Below are 22,319 nucleotides of genomic sequence, written 5' to 3' on the forward strand. Positions count from 1 at the left end.
CTCTCTGGTCATGGCGGAGGACAATGTTGTGCTTGACAAAGGCAAACTCCCCATGGAGGTGTCGTCTTCTGAGGAGGAAGGGTCGGCAACCAGTCAAGGGAAACTGCCTCAGGCGGAGTCAGAGAAAGAGGAAAGCAATTCGGACCGCTCTATGGCCTCAGCCCCGCCTCAAGTTATGGAGAAGGCGGATTCGGTGCATAACCTGGCAGCAATGGATGTGGAGTCGGAGGAATAACTTCGGAGGGTGGTTCTGTGTTTTGGTCTTCTGCACTCTTGTCGAGCTTCGGGGTAAGCATAATTGCGTTTTTTTCTGTGTCACACAGAGGACAGTGTTTATGTTATGTCTGGATCAGTTTGCGGTTTATACTATGGCAGTGGGGACATATACTACTATGGGGCGCAACTCCTGTGGGATTGCATGGTTTTTTTCTGTAAGTTCCAGTTTTTTTGTCTTAACGTTTCATAGTTGGATTGGGCCGGAGGTCAGTTTTGGTTCGCCCCTGCGTGGGTTGTTTTGTGAAAGTCTTAGTATTCTGTTGCAACATCTTAAGGCCCAACAGGGCAGTTGTAAATGTTTGAAAATGCACCCAAGTGCCGCAGTTAGCCTTGGGCTGCCAGACACCTTGCTTGTATAGTTTTTATGTACATATTAATACAATAGTAGTTAAGTTTGCCGAGAAAAAAAAATAAAAATATACAACGTTAAGGTAGTTACAAGAATTAGAGTTTGAAGAATAATAAGATAAACAATAAGACAAGTTATAAGTAGTTGATATGACATTATCTTCATATTCGTAACATTGCACGTCATCATCATCTTTGTTAGCTTTAGCTATCTCCAAATTAAACATATAAAATATTTTGAATTGTGAAAATAAATAGAATCATTAAATAATAAGGAAAAAAGTGGACAAATTATAAGTACCTGATGCTATATTTTGTTCTTGATTAAAGTTTTGTTTAAATTTCATTTGATCAATGTCTTGGTTCTCCTTGCTTGTCGCTATAATAAACATAAAAAATGTTATAAATTGTGACGATGAACAAAATTCATTAAACAACTATACAAAAAAAGAATCATCTATAATTGTCCATAATAATATTTTGGTCTTGATTGTAGTTTTGTGGGACAGTCCCTGGTCATTATATTCATTCTCTTTACTACAATCAACATATGAGATGATATGAATCACCATAATAGAAATAATAATTTAGCATAATAATAAATTAAATAAAAATGATAGAGTTATGTTGATTAATACCCATTTCTATCTCCATCGTGCCATGGTCACTGTCTTGATTAATTCCATTCATCTCATAATTCCCTGTAATAGCCATCCATAAATGTTATGAATAATGAAATTAAATAAATTGAAAAATTATCAAGAGCAAAATCCAATAAAATTATGTACCTGGTATGATAACTTCTTCCTCTCCTCCTTGTCCTCCTATTTCCATCTCTATACTTTTTTCAACATCCTGAGCACTATGTTGATTATTTCTTTGCTTCCCACTTTCATCATTCTCTGTTTTAGAATCTCCATCATTAATTATTTTAGTAAACACTTTGACAATTAAGAAATATGAACAAAATATTATCCAAAGTATTATAAAAAAAAAAAAAATGAATTGTAGTACCTGAATTTTCAAAGAAGTTAATGGATCCTAGATTTGATAGTTGAAAAGATTTGTAAGTATTTAACATGATTGTCCTTTGTGTCTCTGTTTGCACAACACATGAAATTCTTCTTCCATATGTACAACAGGCCTTGATTAAATTTGTCCCCGCATAAAGAGAAATGACCACTTTTGCATCACTACATTGTTGGTGTTTTTCTAATAAATCCATCCATAAATCATAATCTCTCTCATTTTCATCGAATGTGTCGTCAAATGTGTGAGAGTATTTGATAGCCTCCAAATTTTTTAATTATGAAGTATAGAAATGTATAGTAAGAACTATATCATAACTATAATTGTTTTGGGACTTATATTCATAAATGCCACTAGTCATTTTATAGTTGAACTTGGAGTTCTTTATGGAAATTTCCAAATACTGGCGTACATCATTACAAAACATAAGTTCTACTAAGAGAACTGTAGTAAAGTCATTCAACTCATTTTTTTCGATAAGAAATCGAAAAAAATCAATATAATATCCCTTGTGGAATTGTTCTTTTTTCAAAGCTAGTGTATCCAAAACAACAAGGTCAGTATGTAAAACTAGTTACAACTGACATGGAAAAGAGTCCAAAAGTGTTGAAAAAAGATCAAGGCCCCCAAAATGACAACCAAATTCAAAATTGTTGTCAACCTATTGAACACTTGTCGATCCATTTATTATTTTGTCAAGGACTCCACATGCTTGTTGAGAAAGGGACTCTATCTTTGTATTACATGTACCTTTGACATAAGTGGACCCCTCCACCGTGTTGCAAAAATTGGTAAATATGATATCATTAATTTCATAATGCTCAAGAATGTTGAATGTGGTAAGAGTCATCTCATTCAAGTTCTGATCATGACTTGGCAATATGTTACCATTCCATCCAATATTGTTCTGTTGGTTTTCAATTTAGAACAATAATCTTTTAATTTTTTGGCATTTGATGGATGATTATGTGGAATAGAAAACCAAATGGTTCCATCCAATAGCTTATCTGCTACTGAAGCAATTTCTTCCATGATTAATCCCTGAAGGGGCCGAAGAGTAGCTGTTGTCAAACTGTGTAGACTATTTCTCTTGTAGTTCTCAAAATCAGGTTGGCTTGGAGAACACTTTAATGTGCCTAGTTGGTAACAGTTAAAAACAGTGTCCCATTTATCCCAAATAGGTTCCTCGAGATATAAGAGAATTTTTTTATTAGAAAAATTTGTAATTGGACAGTCGAAGAATGAGCACAACATTTTATCATCAACCTGATAAAATAAGAAATATAAACTAATAAGAATTCAATGTAAAAGTGAAACTAAATAAGGTGTTACAAACTAATGAGAATTCATTATAAATATGAAAAAAAATGACTTATATTATCAACTTTAGTCATTTATCTACAATAAAAATAGATACAATAATAAAATGCTAAATGTAAAAATAATTAAAATTACAGAACATCCAATCCTTCTTTTCTTTAATTTGTCATTGGCAATTAAGAAATGCCTTGCCGAGCGCACACAATCAATAAATGGAGTTTTGAAGAACACCTTATTTGCAGAATTTAATTGACAACAAATGTGTATCACCTCAGTGGGTTCAACTGATGGATGCAAGAATCGAGCATTACGTTTTTTATATTTTTTTTTCGCTTCTGTATATACATTATATTTAGGATTTGTTAAAATTTCTTTCACTGCTTGAATGGTGTGTTGACCATCAACTATCCAAAAATTGATATTCTTGGAATTTAGATCTGTCTCATTTATAATTTTGATAGAGTTTACCAATGGATCAGACTCATTGATGTCAAATGGAATCAGAAGAGCATTAGGTAATGAGGTTTGAAATTTTTCTAAGAATGATTTCACTAATACTTGAACATTTAAATCATATCGTGATCTTAATTTGAACACCTTAGGAGCTTCTATGCATCTTTCAACAACCACTTTTCTACTAAAGGAGTTTGAAAATAGATAGCAATTCTTTAAGGCTTCATGAATCTCATCACATTGATTTTCAAGGTTTGTTGTCTCATATTCAACTTTCCTAGTTTTTTGAAATTCTGTAATGGGCTTGAAATCACTTACTGTTATGTTCTCCTCCAAATCAGATAAATATACTCTTCTCAAAGCAATTAATTGAGAATCAAGTTTATCATCTGGTATTTTATCAAGAAATTTACCTTTTTGTTGTAAATGAAGAAGTACAGATGATGTTTTCTTACTTCTTACATAGCGATATCTCAGAACGGTGGCAATGCGTTTTAAAAGATCTGCGCAACTAGTTAGTCCAGATTTAGATAAGCTCTCATAGTTATCCAACTTGAACATTGAATTCTTTATCGTATTTTTTGAATCAGTACTTGAAGCTTCAATCAAATCTGGTCTAAAATTTGTATACTCCACTTGACATGAAATTAATTTTACCTCATTTTCTTTAATCATTTCCACTTGAAAGTCAATGTCATTTTCATTGCAAGCATAGCAATTAATTATTATTCCTAATATCTCTAGTTCTTTTCCATCTATTGATCCAAATAGATACATATCAGGAAACATATTCAGGGGAGCTTCTATTTGGATGTACCAGTCTTGCACAAACTCATATTTATTAGTTGTATTGTATTTTTTAATCATTTCAAAAGTAGAAGTAGAAGGTGTTATTGATACGACCATTTGAGTTGAATAACTTTTCTTTTTCTTAAGTGATAGTTGTAACATTTCATTTGCTTTAGGGCCGACCAATTCTGTAAATAACAACAATTTTTTTTTGCATGAATCAAAATGAAAATATAATTTCAAATATTGTCACATAATGTTCTTTTAAATATTGAAAAATCACATAATCTAACCATTTCTAAGAGAGTGTACATAAAATATAAAACCACATACCAGTTGAAGGAGGCATCGTTTGTATATCACTTATTTTTTGTTTCTTCTTCACTACTTTACTTCAAATTTCAGGCACACCAGATTCCACAGTTTCTAAAAAAAAAAAAATTATGGAATACATAAAATACCAAATATTATTAAACAACCTTATAATACACGATTTCCATTTACATGCACAATAATAAATGAGTACATATTTTAATGCAAGTTTACTATATGACACCAAAAGTTATCACCTGGGTAAAATTGCTAGGAAAAGAAACCACCTAATCCAACCATTTATAAAAAAGTACAAAAAATATAAAACGAACATACTAGTGGAAGGAGGCATCGTTTGTCTATCACTTGTTTTTCTTTTTCTCTTCACTACTTTACTTCGAATTTCACGCACACCAGTTTCCACAGTTTCTAGAAAAAAAAATAATATGGAAGACATGAAATACCAAATATTATTAAAAAACCTTATAATCCATGATTTCCATTTACACGTACAATAATAAATAAGTACATATGTTATGCAAGTTTACTATATGATGCCAATAGTTATCACCTAGCTAAAATTGCTAGGAAAAAAAAATTACCCATGTTGGTATGGGTTGTCCTCATTAAAAAACCACTCCTAAGGCTATTTCCATGGGTTTTATTAATCAACAACCACTTATTAACATAATGTCTAACAATTGTAACAAAGTATAAACTAATTTAAAATTCTCATACCATTTAAAGAGTTTGGTGTTGTGTTTCTTGAACTTCCTTTTTCCTTGGATGCTTCCTTTGAATTCTCACTAGCTTCATAGTCCATGGTTTCTGAAAATAAAGTAAAATATTATTATCACATTCTTGATTTATTGAAGAAAATACGAATTTATAAATACTATAACTACTCGCATCATTGTATGTGTAACAAAATGAACAAGAACAATAACAAGTGTGGAACTCACAATAATAGCTATTCAAATGTAGAACATGTGTTAGATTTCCTCTTAGTGCAAACTCAAGCTCCTAGAAACATTGTAGAATGAGAAATCTAGCAAGCGCTAGATTTATGTCTACCATAAATACAAGTATGTTTCTAACAACAACATTGTAGAGTATAAGAATTCTAGATTGTGTTAAATTTTCTTCCAACACAAAAACAAACACATTTTAATTTGAAAGAAATCTAACACATGTTATATTTCCTTCAAGCATAAACACAAGAACATAACAACATTGTAGGACTAAATAAGTCTAATGTGTGATAGATTAACAACATTGCAATGTAGAATAAAATGTAACATGTGTTATATTTCCCTTTAGCGCAAACTCAAGCACATAGAAACATTGTAGAGTGAGAAATCTAGTAAGTACTAGATTTATGTCTACCACAAATACAAGTACATTGCCAACAACAACATTGTAGAGTATAAGAAATCTAGCTTGTGTTAAATTTTCTTCCAAGACAAACACAAGCACATTTAAATTTGAAAAAAAACTAACACATGTTATATTTCTTTCTAGCACAAACACAAGAACTTAACAACATTGTAGGACTAAATAAGTATAATGTGTGCTAGATTAACAACATTGCAATGTAAAAAGAAAATCTAACATGTGTTAGATTTCCTTTTAGCACAAAATCAATCGCATAGAAACATTGTAGAGTGAGAAATCTATCAAGTGCTAGATTTATGTCTACCACAGATATAACCACATTGCCAACAACAACATTGTAGAGTATAAGAATTCTAGGTTGTGTTAAATTCTCTTCCAACACAAAGACAAGTAGATTTGAATTTGAAAGAAATCTAACACATGTTATATTTCCTTCGAGCACAAACGCAAGAACATAACAACATTGTAGGACTAAATCAGTCTAATGTGTGCTAGATTAACAACATTGCAATGTAAAATAAAATCTAACATGTGTTAGATTTCCTTTTACCGCAAACATGAGCACATAGAAACATTGAAGAGTGAGAAATCTAGCAAGTGCTAGATTTATGTCTACCACAAATACAAGCATGTTGCCAACAACAACATTGTAGTGTATAAGAAATCTATCTTGTGTTAAATTTTCTTCCAACACAAACACAAGAACATTTAAATTTGAAAGAAATCTAACACATGTTATATTTCCTTCTAGCACAAACACAAGAACATAACAACATTTTAGGACTAAATAAGTCTAATGTGTGCTAGATTAACAACATTGCAATGGTAAAGAAAATCTAACATGTGTTAGATTTCCTCTTAGCGCAAACTCAAGCACATAGAAACATTGTAGATTGAGATATCTAGTAAGTGCTAGATTTATGTCTACCACAAATACAAACACATTGCCAACACCAACACAAGCACATTTAAATTGAAAATAAATCTAACACATGCTATATTTCCTTCTAGCACAAACACAAGAACATAACAACATTGTAGGACTAAATAAGTCTAATGTGTGCTAGATTAACAACATTGCAATGTAAAAGAAAATCTAACATGTGTTAGATTTACTTTTAGTACAAATTGAAGCACATAGAAACATTGTAGAGTGACAAATCTAGCAAGTGCTAAATTTATCTCTACCACAAATACAAGCACGTTGCCAACAAAAACATTGTAGAGTATAAGAAATGTGGCTTGTGTTAAATTTTATTCAACACAAACACAAGCAAATTTAAATTTGAAACAAATCTAACACATGTTATATTTCGAGCACAAACCCAAGAACATAACAACATTGTAGTACTTAATAAGTTTAATGTGTGCTAGATTAACAACATTGCAATGTAAAAGAAAATCTAACATGTGTTAGATTTCCTTTTAGTGCAAACTGAAGGACATAGAAACATTGTAGATTGAGAAATATAGCAAGTGCTAGATTTATGTCTACCACAAATACAAGCACGTTTCCAACAACAACATTGTAGAGTATAAGAAATCTGGCTTGTGTAAAATTTTCTTCCAACACAAGCACAAGCACATTTAAATTTGAAAGAAATCTAACAAATGTCATATTTCCTTCTAGCACAAACACAAGAACATAACAACATTTTAGGACTACATAGGTCTAATTTGTGCTAGATTAACAACATTGCAATGTAAAAGAAAATCTAACATGTGTTACATTTCCTTTTGGCACAAACTCAAGCACATAGAAACATTGTAGATTGAGAAATCTAGCAAGTGCTAGATTTATGTCTACCACAAATACAAGCACGTTTCCAACAACAACATTGTAGAGTATAAGAAATCTAGCTTGTTTAATTTTTCTTCCAACATAAACACAAGCACATTTAAATTTGAAATAAATCTAACACATGCTATATTTCCTTCTAGCCCAAACAAAAATACATAACAACATTGTAGGACTAAATAAGTCTAGTGTGTGCTAGATTAACAATATTGCAATGTAAAAGAAAATCTAACATGTGTTAGATTTCCTTTTAAAGCAAACTCAAACACATAGAAACATTGTAGAGTGAGAAATTTAGAAAGTGCTAAATTTATGTCTACCACAAATACAAGCACGTTGCTAACAACAACATTGTAGAGTATAAGAAATCTAGCTTATGTTAAATTTGTTTCCAACACAAACACAAGCACATTTAAATTTGAAAGAAATCTAACACGTGCTATATTTCCTTCTATCACAACCACAAGTACATAACAACTTTGTCGGACTAAACAAGTCTAATGTGTTCTAGATTAACAACATTGCAATGTAAAAGAAAATCTAACATGTGTTAGATTTCATTTTAGCGCAAACTCAAGCACATAGAAACATTGTAGAATGAGAAATCTAGCAAGTGTTAGATTTATGTATACCACAAATACAAGCAAGTTGCCAACAACAACATTGTAGAGTATAAGAATTATAAATTGTATTAAATTTTCTTCCAACACAAATAAGCACATTCTAATTTGAAATAAATCTAACACATGTTATATTACCCTCAAGCAAAAACACAAGAACATAACAACATTGTAGGACTAAATAAGTCTAATGTGTGCTAAATTAACAACATTGCAATGTAAAATGAAATCTAACATGTGTTAGATTTCTTTTTAGCGCAAACTTGAGCACATAGAAACATTGTAAATTGAGAAATCTAGCAAGTGATAGATTTATGCCTACCACAAGTACAAGCATGTTGCCAACAACAACATTGTAGAGTATAAGAAATCTAGCTTGTGTTAAATTTTCTTCCAACAGAAACAAAAACACATCTAAATTTGAAAGAAATCTAACACATGCTATATTTCCTTCTAGCACAAACACAAGAACATAACAAAATTTTAGGACTAAATAAGTATAATGTGTGCTAGATTAATAACATTTCAATGTAAAAGAAAACCTAACATGTGTTAGATTTCCTTTTAGCGCAAACTCAAGCACATAGAAACATTGTAGAGTGAGAAATCTAGCAAGTTGTGATGGATTTCTCACACAAAACAATCTCATACTCATGTCCATATCCCTCCACTTACTCATCCCTATAAAGGAGATGCATATACATGTTTATAAACCACATCAAGTAAATTGTCTCTCTTACTCGTGTGAAATCTCGGGTCTTTGTAAGATTTCACAAACTCTGCAAATAGAACAAACTCTAACATTATCATCAAGAAATTAAATCCCCCTCTATGCTCACTAAATCTAGAGTTAGGATGGATGTAAACGAAAAGAATGCACCTTAGAAATTTGATCCCTTTGTAGGCTCAAAATAGTTCAGAAGATTTTAATTTGAGGGCATATATGATTCTTATCAATAATTTTGATAAAGAGTCTTACTTTTTAGTTAACAATTTTTTTTTCCCAGAAATTTGAATCATGGTTAGACAAAAATTGTAGTATAAGAAATTTAATTCATGTTCAAGACTTCTTTTTTTTAAACACAGTCGGTTGCTATATTAATGGCTGAAAAAAAAGAGAGTTAGGACTCCTGAGATACATTAGATACCGATGGCGGCTTGGATCAAATGATTTACAAAATAGAGACCTCTGCTTGATCCTTGTCCTGCTTCTAAAATTACTTGAGCTACTGTAGCTTCTTACATATTGAAACAACCAAAATTGACATTTGCAGAACATTATTAATCTATTTCTATGTGACTAATTTGCCTTGCGGTGGATTCCTCCGGCTTTTGATCCACTTCTGCTTGCTTGGCACTTGAGGAGATTGGGGATTCTTTGTTTCACTTGTCCATCATATATTGCAGGATTGAAATCGTTTCTTACGCATGACTGCACCTATTTGACAAGTGGCTAAACTGCTCATGAAGTGAAGCGACTCTATGCAGGAAGAGGTCAATTTCAGCTCGGTATTTATCATTGATGATGCGGTTCTGGTCTTCAATTCTTGTCTCCAAGATCCTCTGTTGATTCTCCAAGATACGCTGCTGAGCCCTGAATTCTTCTAATTCAAGTTGCAGGTCCGCACAATGCAGACAGTCTTCATTGTGTGCCATACTTGCTGCCGGGGGTGGAAGAAATAAGGAGCGGGTGCACACAAAATATGGAATATAACTCACAACACAGGGGGCAAAGAGATTGAGAGAACCACAGTGCGCAGCTTGGCTCTTGATGGCTTGAAACTGCTTGGAGGTGAGGAAGACAATCAGACGGATAGAGAAAAAGAGAGTTGTCCAGAGGTCCAGATCACTACACAGAGGGCAGAGACAATCTCTGAAGCAGAAGCGACAGTTCGATAGACAACACATCACATGAGAAATCACCTGAGGACAAGTTCGCTTGGAAGCAATAACAGGGAGCAAGTGATGAAGTGAGGAATACTTAGCGTTGATGAATGAAGGAAGGGGGTGAGATATAGGAAGAAGCTGGAGAGTGGTGAGGCGGGAGAGGGACCAACCAGTCAAGGGATGAAGGAGGGAATCCCGAGGGTAGACCAGAGAGATGTCCTAGAGGATCCATGAATCAGATCTAAGGAGACATCTGCTGGCAGATTTGATGAGATTGTCAAGCTTAACGAGTATTTTGTGGATTTCTTGTCCTTGCAATATCCTGCTGCAGTAAGCAATCCTGTTGAAATCCCAAGGAAGATGATTCCAATCGATTATGTTAGTGCTTTTAGGCTTAACGTTGTTGAGTTTATTTGGAGTCATGGCAAAGGTTGGTAAGTCTCCTTAGAGTTGCAACTTAGGGTGCCAACTGGCCTTCCACACGCACCGTTGGTGCAACCGTCAGCCCTCATGTTAAGGTTACGAAGAATATGGTAGTATTGAATGTCATCCATTGCCTGATACAGAATTTGATTGCGTCTGTTAATTTGCTAAAGGAGAGTGTTGGGAGAGTCCTGCTGATGGACCATTACGCTGATGACAACAGAGGAATCACCGAATACCTTTGCCTTCTTTATCCTCAGTTTGCCTAACTGAGTTAGGCCCTGAAACAAAGCTAGTGCTTCAGCTCTATTATTTGAGACCTTCCCTAGACCCCACTCATAATGGAGGATGCACTCCTCATTGGCGTTGATAATCATCCCCCCTGCTCCAGCTGTACCAGGATTTGATTTAGATGCCCTGTCGAAGAATAGATAGAAGCAGTTGCAGTTTTGTATCCAATTGGCGAACTCCTCTTCTTTTAATCTAACTTTCCATGAGCTAGCTTCTGCCTTGCTCTGTGCATCCCTCCTACTACCTTCCTGTACATTATGATTTTTTTCCAGAATGTAACTTATGAAATCTCTCTCCTCCACACTATATCTTATTGCATCTATCTTTCCAGTGGTGTTGATTGAGATAGTTTCCAGAGCAAGGATTTTGGCTTTGTTACAGGTTATTTGTGTAGTTGAGCTCTTGTCTTGGAAAATTTTTCAATTTCTAGCTAACCAAATATGCCATAGCAAGGTGTGAGGGAGAATGTTCCATACTCTCTTCACCAAGTTGCTCCTTTTTTCCTTCCAGGGGCAAAATTTTCTCCATTTGTAGATTCTCTTCACTATGGTATGCTGAGGTTCCCAAATTAAATTGCCAGTGGAAGACATCTTTTCCCAGCATTCAACAGCAAAAGGGCATTCTATGAATAGATGATGCATCATTTCTTAGGCATTGCAATAGTTGGGGCATTGCAACAGTTGGGGCATCTGGATGGGTCGTTGATGCCTATTCTTTTTAGGTTCTCTGTTGTTAGGATTTTACCTTTCAGCAGGAGCCATATAAAAAAAAAATATTTTTGGGAGAGCCTCTGATCTCCAAACAATTTTCCAGTGGTTCCACAAATTCATCTGAAAGGTGCTATTGCAAAGGTGTTGATGGCCTGCTCTGACTGTATAATTTGTTCCTGTTGAGTCCTAGCGAAAACCATCCCTTTCACCTTCCTTGATGGGAGCCTTGCTGTGGAGGAGAGACTTCCGATAGCTGAGGCTGGGTTCTAAAGCGTTGGGAATTTCTGGGAAGGACCAACCAGTCCAGGCATGGGAATGAGGGTCCCAACTGGAAATTTGAGCCAGATGATGGATGCCTCTATTGTTAAGAAATTTGATGACGGGTATGGCCTCTTTATGCATGATCAATGGTTGTTGTCCCTCGATTTTGTCAGTTCCAAAGTTGATGCTGGCTCCCCCCCCTGGAACTTTCGAAATATTTTGAATCATAAGAGGTAGGGCTTTCTTGCAAAACCTCCAGATTTTAGTGGAGTCTCTGTTGGGGATATTGGAGTCAAGGAGCTTCTGCCTTTGGAAGTTTAGATATTTGATCTCCAACACCTTTTTCCACCACGATGAGGGTCTCGTTATTAACCTCCATACTATTTTCGCTCCAAAGGCCAGATTTAAGAACTTTGGCGATCTAATACCAAGACCTCCTCTATCTTGGGTTTGGATTACATGCTTCCAACTAACTAAATTAAACTTGTGTTTATCATTCTTCCCCCCTTTCCAAAGGAAGTGGCAAAGTGCAACCTCCAATTTATGGTGAAAAATCGCAGGAGCTTGATATAGAGAAAAACGGTAAAGGGGAAGGGAAGTGATACCTGATTTAAGGAGAATGAGCCAGCCTGCAGGGTTGAGCCACAGTGTTCCCCATTGCTGCACTTTTCTCTTTACCTTGTCAATGATTCCGTTCCAAGTTTCAGCCTTCAAAGGGCCCAAGCTCTTTGGCATGCCCAGATAGGAAAAGTGGGTCCATTCCAGCTTGCATGTGACACCAAATATGTTTGCAATGCTATGGATAACCTGATTTGAAGTGTTCCATTCATATATACAACTTTTGAGCTGATTGACCAAGCCTCCAGAGTACCCCATAAATTGGTCAAGGAGTTTCTTGAATCGCCTTGCTATTGTGCTGGAGGCTGCCCCAATTAATAAGGTATCATTAGCAAACTGTGAGTGATTAATGTTTTTTGCTCCATTCCCAAATTTGATACCGGTTATAAGGCCCACTATCCGATTGTAGTCCAAAGCTTGACTAAAGGATTCTGCCATGAGGATGAAGAGGTAGGGAGAGAGGATACAACCTTGTCTGAGACCTCGGGAAGATTGGAATGCTTCACCTGGCCTACCGTTGATTAGGGGGGAGATCCATGGCCTAGAGATACAAGTTACAATAATATTAATGAAGGGAGATTCGAAGCCCATCTTTTTTAGGATAGCAATAAGGAAGGAATGCCTTACTCTATCGAAGGCATTTGCCAGATTGAGTTTTAGGACAAATCCTTTCTCTTTCCTGGATAAACTCGAGTGGATGGCTTCTTGGACAAGGAGAATGGAATCAATGATATGTCTGTTGGGCAGGAAACCTCCTTGATTTTCAGAAATCAGGGAGGGAAGGAGGGGTCTGAGTTTGGTAGCTAAGATTTTGGATAGAATTTTGTAGGAGGAATTGCAGAGGGAAATGGGTCGGAATCTGGAAAAGGAAGAGCACCGATTATCCTTAGGTATGAGGGCAAGAAAGGTGGAATTGGTGAATCCTCCTAGTTTCCCTTTTCTTTGTGCCCATCGAATCATCTTCGTCAGGTCCTTTTTTATCAGAGTCCAGAACTCCCTGAAAAAATAGATGGCGAATCCGTCAGGCCCAACCACCTTATCAAGGTGTAGACTCCATATTGCACTTTTAATTTCCTCTTCTTCAATTTCCTTGCTAAGGTTGTCGTTCATCTCCTTAGTGACTCCTTTGGGCAGATGTTGGAGCAAGTCAGAATAGTCTTCTTCCCCTTTGATTTCAGTTAGGAGGTCCCTGTAGTGCTTGGAGGCAGCCTTCCTTATGGTTTCCTGAGTGCTGTGCCGATTTCCTTCACTGTCCAGGATTGTGTTTACATCGTTCCTGAGCTTTCGAGCAATGGCCTGTTTGTGGAAGTAGCCTGCATTTTTGTCTCCTCCTTGAAGCCATAATTGTCTAGATTTTAAATGCCACTTGGTTTCTTCCTCCCTATTAATGTGACTTAGTTGTGCGTATAATACACTTTCTTGCTCCTTATTTTGCTGCAATAATCCATGCTCTTCGATCCTTGACTGCACACCTTCTAATTCATTCTTGACTTTCTTTTTGATCTCCTCTGGCTCCTGATAATTATCTTTGGCCCATTCTTTTAAAATATTCTTGGTTATTTTTAATTTGGTTTCCCAAATAAAGCATGGTGAACCTTCCACATGCTGGCTCCAGGTCATCTAAACAATTTCTCTGGCTACAAAAATCTGATTCCAAAGAGGGTTGTATTTAAATGGAATAGGGCCAAGAGGACAGTGGGTTTCCAAAGTTAGAGTGATGGGGTAGTGATCAAAGGTAGAGGTATTGAGAAATAGTGTAACAATTAAAGATATTTCCACCAGAGATTCAACTTTCCATTCAAGTGATATATGGTAATTCTAGACTCTAAATTCGAAGAATAGTGTAACAATTAAAGATATTTCCTCATCACTAGCAACCAAGTATTTTCTTCTTCCCTTTTCTTATTTTCGCCATTAAATATGGGGGCCTTAATTTTTCTTAGGTTTGATTTTCTCCTCTTCTTCTAACTTCTCTACGTGTTGAAAAATTATGGATATTATCGGATTCGATAGTAAAATAATCCCTTTTATTTGTTTTCCTAGCTGAGTGATAGTGTTGATAAGAAACAATTTTGGAGTGACTTGACCTTCCGACACCTCTCATCATAAACCATGCACTTTGCTCATAAGCTAATCTGGACTCAGTTTTCTATGTCAATTCACTGTAAATTTTGTTTAAACTCTTAAATATTTGGTTGCTAATATGTTGTTTATCTTTTATCAGCTTCTCATTGTCATCTTTATAGTCGAGAAATTCCAATTTTAGATTTTTTATTCTTTCTTCCAAATCCCTACCCTTAGGTTGGTCCACTACATGATCATTAGTTTTTTTTAACATCATTCATGCTTATGTTTGTAACCCTAACTACTTCCTCTTCACTCTAAGGTCCTTGGGCATATTTTTGACTCCTATATGTTACTAGGAAATTTTCCCTGAAAATTTACTTATAGTGCTTCCTAAATATTTTGTTGAAATTGATCATTGACTTAAGAATTCTAGATTTTCTAGGTTGTCCTCTTCGTCAATTTCTTTGTATTGACTATCTACTTGTGTTATTCCAATCCCCAGGCTAAAATATATGACCTTTGAAATATTGTAACCTATTATGACATTTTAACATGTGAAGACTCTTGTAGATTTTCTTCAAAATTTTCCAAAAATTTAACCTTCAATTCAAATTTTTGGGTAGGAAGTTATAATCATCCTGAAATTGTCATTCTAATTATTTGTTATATGCCCAATTTTTATTTGTGAGCTGTAACTTACGGTCTTTTTAAGTTTGCATAATTTTCGTCAAATTCTCCATACCGAGAAAATTCCAATTCTACCTACTTTCCTCAATGTTGTAACTATATTTCAAAATCTATAACTAATTTTCCTGTCAAAAGTACTTTTATTTTCTTGTACTTCCATATTTTTACCTATTCCTTGTGATTCTCACTCTTCTCTTTAGGATTTCCTCGGTTCCTTATTGGAAGTAAACAAGATTTTTGGCCTCTTTCTCCAACTAACCAACATGCTAACTTCTTTCTGACCCCCCACACACAATTTCATATATTTTCATATATTGTTTTATTTAAGATATATAAATATATATGTTTTTGTTTATATATTAATTGATTATATAAATATTATCCAATTATTAATCTATATATAAATATGAAAATCATTTAAATAACATATAAACTTAACACTTATGGACCAAAGTATATCCCCTCTATGTAAATATTCATAAATAATAAATAAATATGAAACCCAACCCTCAATAGCTCACAGTTCTAGTGACACCCCAAAAGGGTCATACATATAACATATTTATGTTTTTAAATAAATTACACGGAGCCCACGACTTCTCTTTTCATATTTCATGAACGCAAAACAACATATATATATCACCCATCTTACAATATTTTAAATAAATTAATAAATGCATTATTGTTGACCCCACATAACCTCAAGGGTCCCTTCGGTTTATCGACCATTGGTAGTTTAAAATATCAAACAGTCGTTATGTTGTTTGATCTTAGGTCTGATAGCTCATATCAACCCTATACAATTTCTAAAATCGTCCTTGGACATCGAATTGTTGGTCCATTAACAAGCTCCTCACAATCTAATATTCCAGGTTCCAAACTCCCTTAGCATGGTTCCAACTCCACATTGACAGAAGGCCCCTAACATCCAATAGTGGATACATGTTGAAAATGGATGGTCAAGACACAATTCAGACCCCCACTCCCTCACTAATGTCATAGGGGTTCGTAATCAATGTTCCAACTCAGGGTTCCTCCCATTATATCTGGCGACGTTTATGAAATTTGACATTGGTCATCCAATGGCCAATATCAAATATGACCACCCCCCCTCTCCTGTTAATAGCATAGTGGGAGGTCCCCTATCACGGTAACACCCTACCCCAACATGGTTCCACAACACATTAATTAACATAGGCTTAGCGCACCTCTATGGCCCCACACCACCCCATGCTACCATGATCAAACTTCCATGACATCATGACCTTCCTGGCCTCACTACACCACATCTAAAACCTTCATCATCGTTACTACTCCATCATGCCCTCATGGCCCTGAACTCCTTGAAAAACAATTTTGACCCAACTTCAACCTATGGACCTTAATAGCTCTTGAGGCCCATATCATCAATATTTTATAAAAAGGGTCTTGTAGATATATTGAACATGTATAATTACATTAAATATGTCATTAAAATTAATCATTCTAAATTATTAGCCATAGCATCATTCTTCACCAGGGGTGTGATATCGAACCATAGCTCTCTCAGGCATAATTAATATTTTCCTTTGAAATTGGCTATGAAATTGAATCAAGCTATCCATACTGTATTTTTTTATTACACTTGAAATTCTAATTCCCTAGTGAATTTTTACGTTCACATTCTTAGGACATTTGTCGAAGACTTAGCAGGGAACCTGTATTTCCTTAATTCTCATCAAACTTTGTCCAATCAAGCCTAAAACCCATCAATTTTTAACCAACAATTCCAGGTCGAGCGTTGTTATACATCTGTATTGGCCTTAGCAATACCAAGAAATGAAATCACAACAAGGTTCCACTGAATTACAGGAGGAATAGCCTAATTGGGATCTGTAGTTAGCTGATTCTGTGAGATTATATGCTACAGGCGTGCAGTATCCAAACCAAAATGAACCTTCAGAGGCCAATATTTTCTGTAGAGTATACCTGCTTCCAGGGTTTATCAATCATCCCTTCATTCCATCTGCATCGAGATTCTGCATTGGGAAATACAATAGCTTGTTTATGTTATTATTTCCACAAACCCCAAAAATCAGATTTATCCCCCCTCAAGCGCCCTAAGAAGAAGAAACAAAAAACTTGAACTACCTGCTACCAACTCAAACTATTAGTTGCTTCTAGTCTCCTTTATTATTAAATGTGTTTGTATTTTAATATATTGCATAGACACAAACTTTTGAGAGCAATTACTTCTCCAGATTTCATGTTTTTCATGATATACTAGTATCACTTTGGCAGTTGGGTTCATAAACGTATGTTGTGGAAATGTATTCTGATCATATTCACTTTAGAAGTTGCATTCATGGTTGTTAGCCATGTTTTACATTGTCCAGTGACTAGAGCTTCCTCCCTGGTCATCTCAATTTCAGCACTGTGATTTGATGCCAGCCTTGATCACAATTCATTGCAAGCTGCATTTTGGGTCTGAGTCAACCTTTCTTATCTTGGATAACATGTCTTTCTTATGTAAATATTTAAGCTTTTGTAGATGTGCTATGCTACCTATTCTTACTTCATGATGTCAATTTAATATTGACTGAGGTTTTGGGGTTGCAACACTTAAATCATTCTTAACTTCTCACTCAAACAATAGTCTTTTCATCCATTTGTAATCTATTTTTTCCCATGTTTCTAGAAAGCCCCTTTCTTTGGTGATTGTTCTGTATGGCTATATAATTCTTTCTGATATTTACATGTCAATCCAAATTTGATTTTTTGGTCTAATATATAAATCATGAAGTCAAATCTGCATAGGTAAATGTCTGTTATAGTCATAATCTCATCTAGTGTTTTAAATCACATTTATTCAGAATAAGATAGGACAAGGTGAAGCAATTAACTTATCAGACATCAGTGTAATCCTTTTGGACCATGCATTTCCAATATGCATATCATGATTGTAAGTACTCACTTGATCCAGAAGGTGATATGAAAGATCTCCCATTCTATCATCAATAATACCAGAATGTCCATGCACATGAATATTCAACAGCAACCCTATAGCATTCAAGTAAACCTGAGAACCCAAAAGACAACAAATTGCAAATGAAAACCAAGAGCAAGTCATCTTAAGAATATCTTAGACCAGGTCACTCTCCCAATTTAGCAAAAATGGAGAAAGGTTATAGTAATCATGACGTGTGAAGGATCAACATTCTCTTTGCAAAGAAGCCAAGATATGGGAGTCATATATATGGAGCTCTTTACTCAAATGTGCATGGCCTTCCAAGTAACATAACGCTAGATGCCACCAATTGTGAGTATACCTGGCACCCTAAAATATGTCAGTGCATGATCGAACACACTTTGCAAACTACCTACCATCTGTAATGTATGGATCACTGAACAGTGATAGAAGTGGGAAAATACTACTTCACATGAATGAACAGCAAGCATTCCATGAATCCAAACATGTTTTCATAAATTGGATTGCCTCCTTAAAGCAACATTCATGCTGAAACACATGACATAGTTGTACGAAAAACTAATGGAGATCAAAGACATGTTGTAAAATGATTAACACAAATAAAGTAGGTGCCCCCAACCAAAACAAAATACTATTTTTCAAATGCAATGCAAAAAATAAGCCATCAATCTTGGATAAAAATTTAAAATATAGCATGCTAAGTGTCTGCTATTTTGTGGCACACACCGCATGCTAAGTAATCTTAAGAATATCTTAGACCAGGTCACACTCCCAATTTAGCAAAAATGGAGAAAGGTTATAGTAATCGTGACGTGTGAAGGATCAAAATTCTCTCTTTACAAAGAAGCCAAGATATGGGAGTCATATATACGGAGCACTTTACTCAAATGTGCATGGCCTTCCAAGTAACATAACGCTAGATGCCACCAATTGTGAGTATACCTGGCACCCTAAAATATGTCAGTGCATGATCGAACCCACTTTGCAAACTACCTACCATCTGTAATGTATGGATCACTGAACAGTGATAGAAGAGGGAAAATACTACTTCACATGAATGAACAACAAGCATTCCATGAATCCAAACATGTTTTCATAGATTAGACTGCCTCCTTAAAGCAACATTCATGTTGAAACACATGACATAGTTGTACGAAAAAATAATGGAGATCGAAGACATGTTGTAAAATGATTAACACAAATAAAGAAGGTGCCCCCAACCGAAACAAAATACTATTTTTCAAATGCAATGCAAAAAATAAGCCATCAATCTTGGATAAAAATTTTAAATACAGCATGCTAAGTGTCTGCTGTTTTGTGGCAGACACCGCATGCTGAGACCATGGGTCATCACTTTTGATTGTCAAGCCTTTCCTTGAAGCCAATTCTGCATCCCCCATTAACCCAAACTCCAATAAAGAAAATGAAAGCATTCCATATATAGTTTTCACCTTGATTTGCTGGCAAAACCTACCTTGATAAGTCGGAATCTATGAATAGAAAATCTCAGACTCTTCCTTAGGAACTTATTCCTTAGCTTAAAATGAGAAAGGCAAGCCTACTAAGCTAACAATAGGTAGCTTGTATAAGTTGCCTATGGGGTCTTCACCCTTATGGTTAGGACTTTTCCACCAAGTGAAACTTCGGGAGGTAATACTCCCTCGTGGAAGGTATATCTTTGGTGAGGCTATATATCTCCATTGATCTCCTTAAATTTACCGGGTTTTCCTTCTTGGAATAATATACTTGTTATGTCTATTTTATGTCATTTAATTTCTTTTTGATCTTGTACTCATCTTACATTTCATTTCATCTCACTTTTTAGACAGAAGTTTCAATTTCAATCTCTAAACTTGGCATAAATTATAACTGTGTTCTTGGCAATTTCGGAAGGGTTTTGCATTTCGGGCCTGGGAGTCCTCAAATCTCAATGGGTTTCAATCCATTATGTGGTTCCATTGGTAGGGACAGATTTTTCACTTGGAAGAATAGATCTAACATCACTTCAACATCTTATATTTTAAAGCAAGATGGATAATCAGTGATCATGGGTTTTGTATAACTTCACTCTAGACACCATAGGTTCATACGACATTCTGACATATCCCCACATAGCTGAGGAACCTTCAACACAGACCCGAGACAGTAGTATGCCTAGCAAGGGGGAAATAAAAAGTAAATTGATCGCTTGCTTTATGTTTATGTGTTGGAAAGAAGGGGCTAGTAGTAATATAGCCCACCACGGCTACACTTAGATTTCATTATATTTCCATATACAGCAAAGCAAAAAATTCTATAAGCAATGGACCACCCTTACAACAGAATTGGTTCCTTGCCCGGATGAAAGGTTTATAAAAAAGGTTGTGACTGGACTTCGACTTCCTAGCTAGATAAATAGAAGAGCCTCTGGTATAGACCCCTACAGGGGAGAGACATTTTAATCAAGAGAAGGAAGAAAGTGCAAAATTATAATCTCTTATGACAGTAAAACATTTATAATCTCTAAATCTCGTACCTTTTCCTTCAGTATTCTGGATGAGTGTTGTTGTCGCCCAAATCCCCACTCTTTAAGCCCAGCTACCTCCTTGATGGCTATGAGAAGATTCCTTTAGAATACCTCACCCAATCAATAAGAACAATACCTTAAATTGGATCTATGGGTGAAATAGAGGAGTTAACTATTTGTTGTCCTACGGCTGACTTTTAGTCATCAATCCCTTTGACCTATTTTGGTGTTTCATGGACACTGACAGAAGTTTCAATTTCAATCTCTAAACTTGGAATAAATTATAACTCTGTTCTTGGCAATTTCGGAAGGGTTTTGCATTTCGGGCTTGGGAGTCCTCAAATCTCAATGGGTGTCAATCCATTATGTGGTTTCTAGATTAGGAGGCATAGGCCTGTGACACTTAAAAAAATATACTAATTCTCTATTGTGTCCTTGTTGCGTACTTGTTTTGTAGAGGAAACATCTATATGAGTGTGCTACACCATATCATTCAGAAAGCCAAACCCACAAAAATATTCAGGAGACTTTCCTCATTACCATGCTTCTTCCTTGACATAGGTTTAGGTTTTCGTTCCTGTATACAGGAAGAAGGAATATGACCAGATTTATCCCTTTTGGATTTGGTGCTACAATCAAACAAGGCATTACTTGTAGAGTCCTGTCATAGGTTGTGAATGTGTTTTATGTTGCATGTGCATAATTGCGAAGCGTTTTTGTGACACTAGTGAGGGGTGCATATGCAAGCAGTTGTAACTAGACAACATAGCACATAAAAACTTTTGGACATGTTCTCAAGGTTCATGTTGTTACAACTTAAAAAAGCTAACGTAAGGTATCTATCAACTTAAGCTTAACAATAATCTAAATCTTCTAGTCGATATCTAGAACTTTAATTTCTTTCCATTGGTAGGGACATATTTTTCACTTGGAAGAATATATCTAACATCGCTTCAACATCTTATATTTTAAAGCAAGATGGATAATGTGATCATGTGTTTTGTATAACTTCACTCTAGACACCATAGGTTCATACGACATTCTGACATAGCCCCACATAGTTGAGGAACCTTCAACACAGACCCGAGACAGTAGTATGCCTAGCAAGGGGGAAATAAAAAGTAAATTGATCGCTTGCTTTATGTTTATGTGTTGGAAAGAAGGGGCTAGTAGTAAGATAGCCCACCACGGCTACCCTCAGATTTCATTATATTTCCATATACAACAAAGCAAAAAATTCTATAAGCAATGGACCACCCTTACAACAGAATTGGTTCCTTGCCCGGATGAAAGGTTTATAAAAAGGTTGTGACTGGACTTCGACTTCCTAGCTAGATAAATAGAAGAGCCTCTGGTATAGAACCCTACAGGGGAGAGACATTTTAATCAAGAGAAGGAAGAAAGCACAAAATTATAATCTCTTCTGACAGTAAAACATTTACAATCTCTAAATCTTGTATCTTTTCCTTCAGTATTCTGGATGAGTGTTGTTGTCGCCCAAATCCCCACTCTTTAAGCCCAGCTACCTCCTTGATGGCTATGAGAAGATTTCTTTAGAATA

At 35.3% G+C, this 22,319-nt stretch overlaps 1 protein-coding gene across 1 annotated transcript in view; it reads left to right on the forward strand.

Moving 5' to 3' along the window:
- Nucleotides 1-368: 368 nt before the first annotated feature.
- The window catches only part of LOC149193844 (putative protein phosphatase 2C 44), a 31,216-nt gene continuing 9,265 nt past the window's right edge, over nucleotides 369-22,319 (forward strand). The window contains exon 1 of the mRNA XM_089407451.1: nucleotides 369-431. Coding sequence (XP_089263577.1) covers nucleotides 369-431 — 63 coding nt within the window. The remainder of the gene's footprint in view (nucleotides 432-22,319) is intronic.

The sequence above is a fragment of the Pinus tabuliformis genome, chromosome 2_2 (genome assembly GCF_031772625.1).
Source record: "Pinus tabuliformis cultivar Carrire ecotype Pingquan chromosome 2_2, CPIR1, whole genome shotgun sequence".
In the NCBI taxonomy this organism is placed as follows: Eukaryota; Viridiplantae; Streptophyta; class Pinopsida; order Pinales; family Pinaceae; genus Pinus; species Pinus tabuliformis.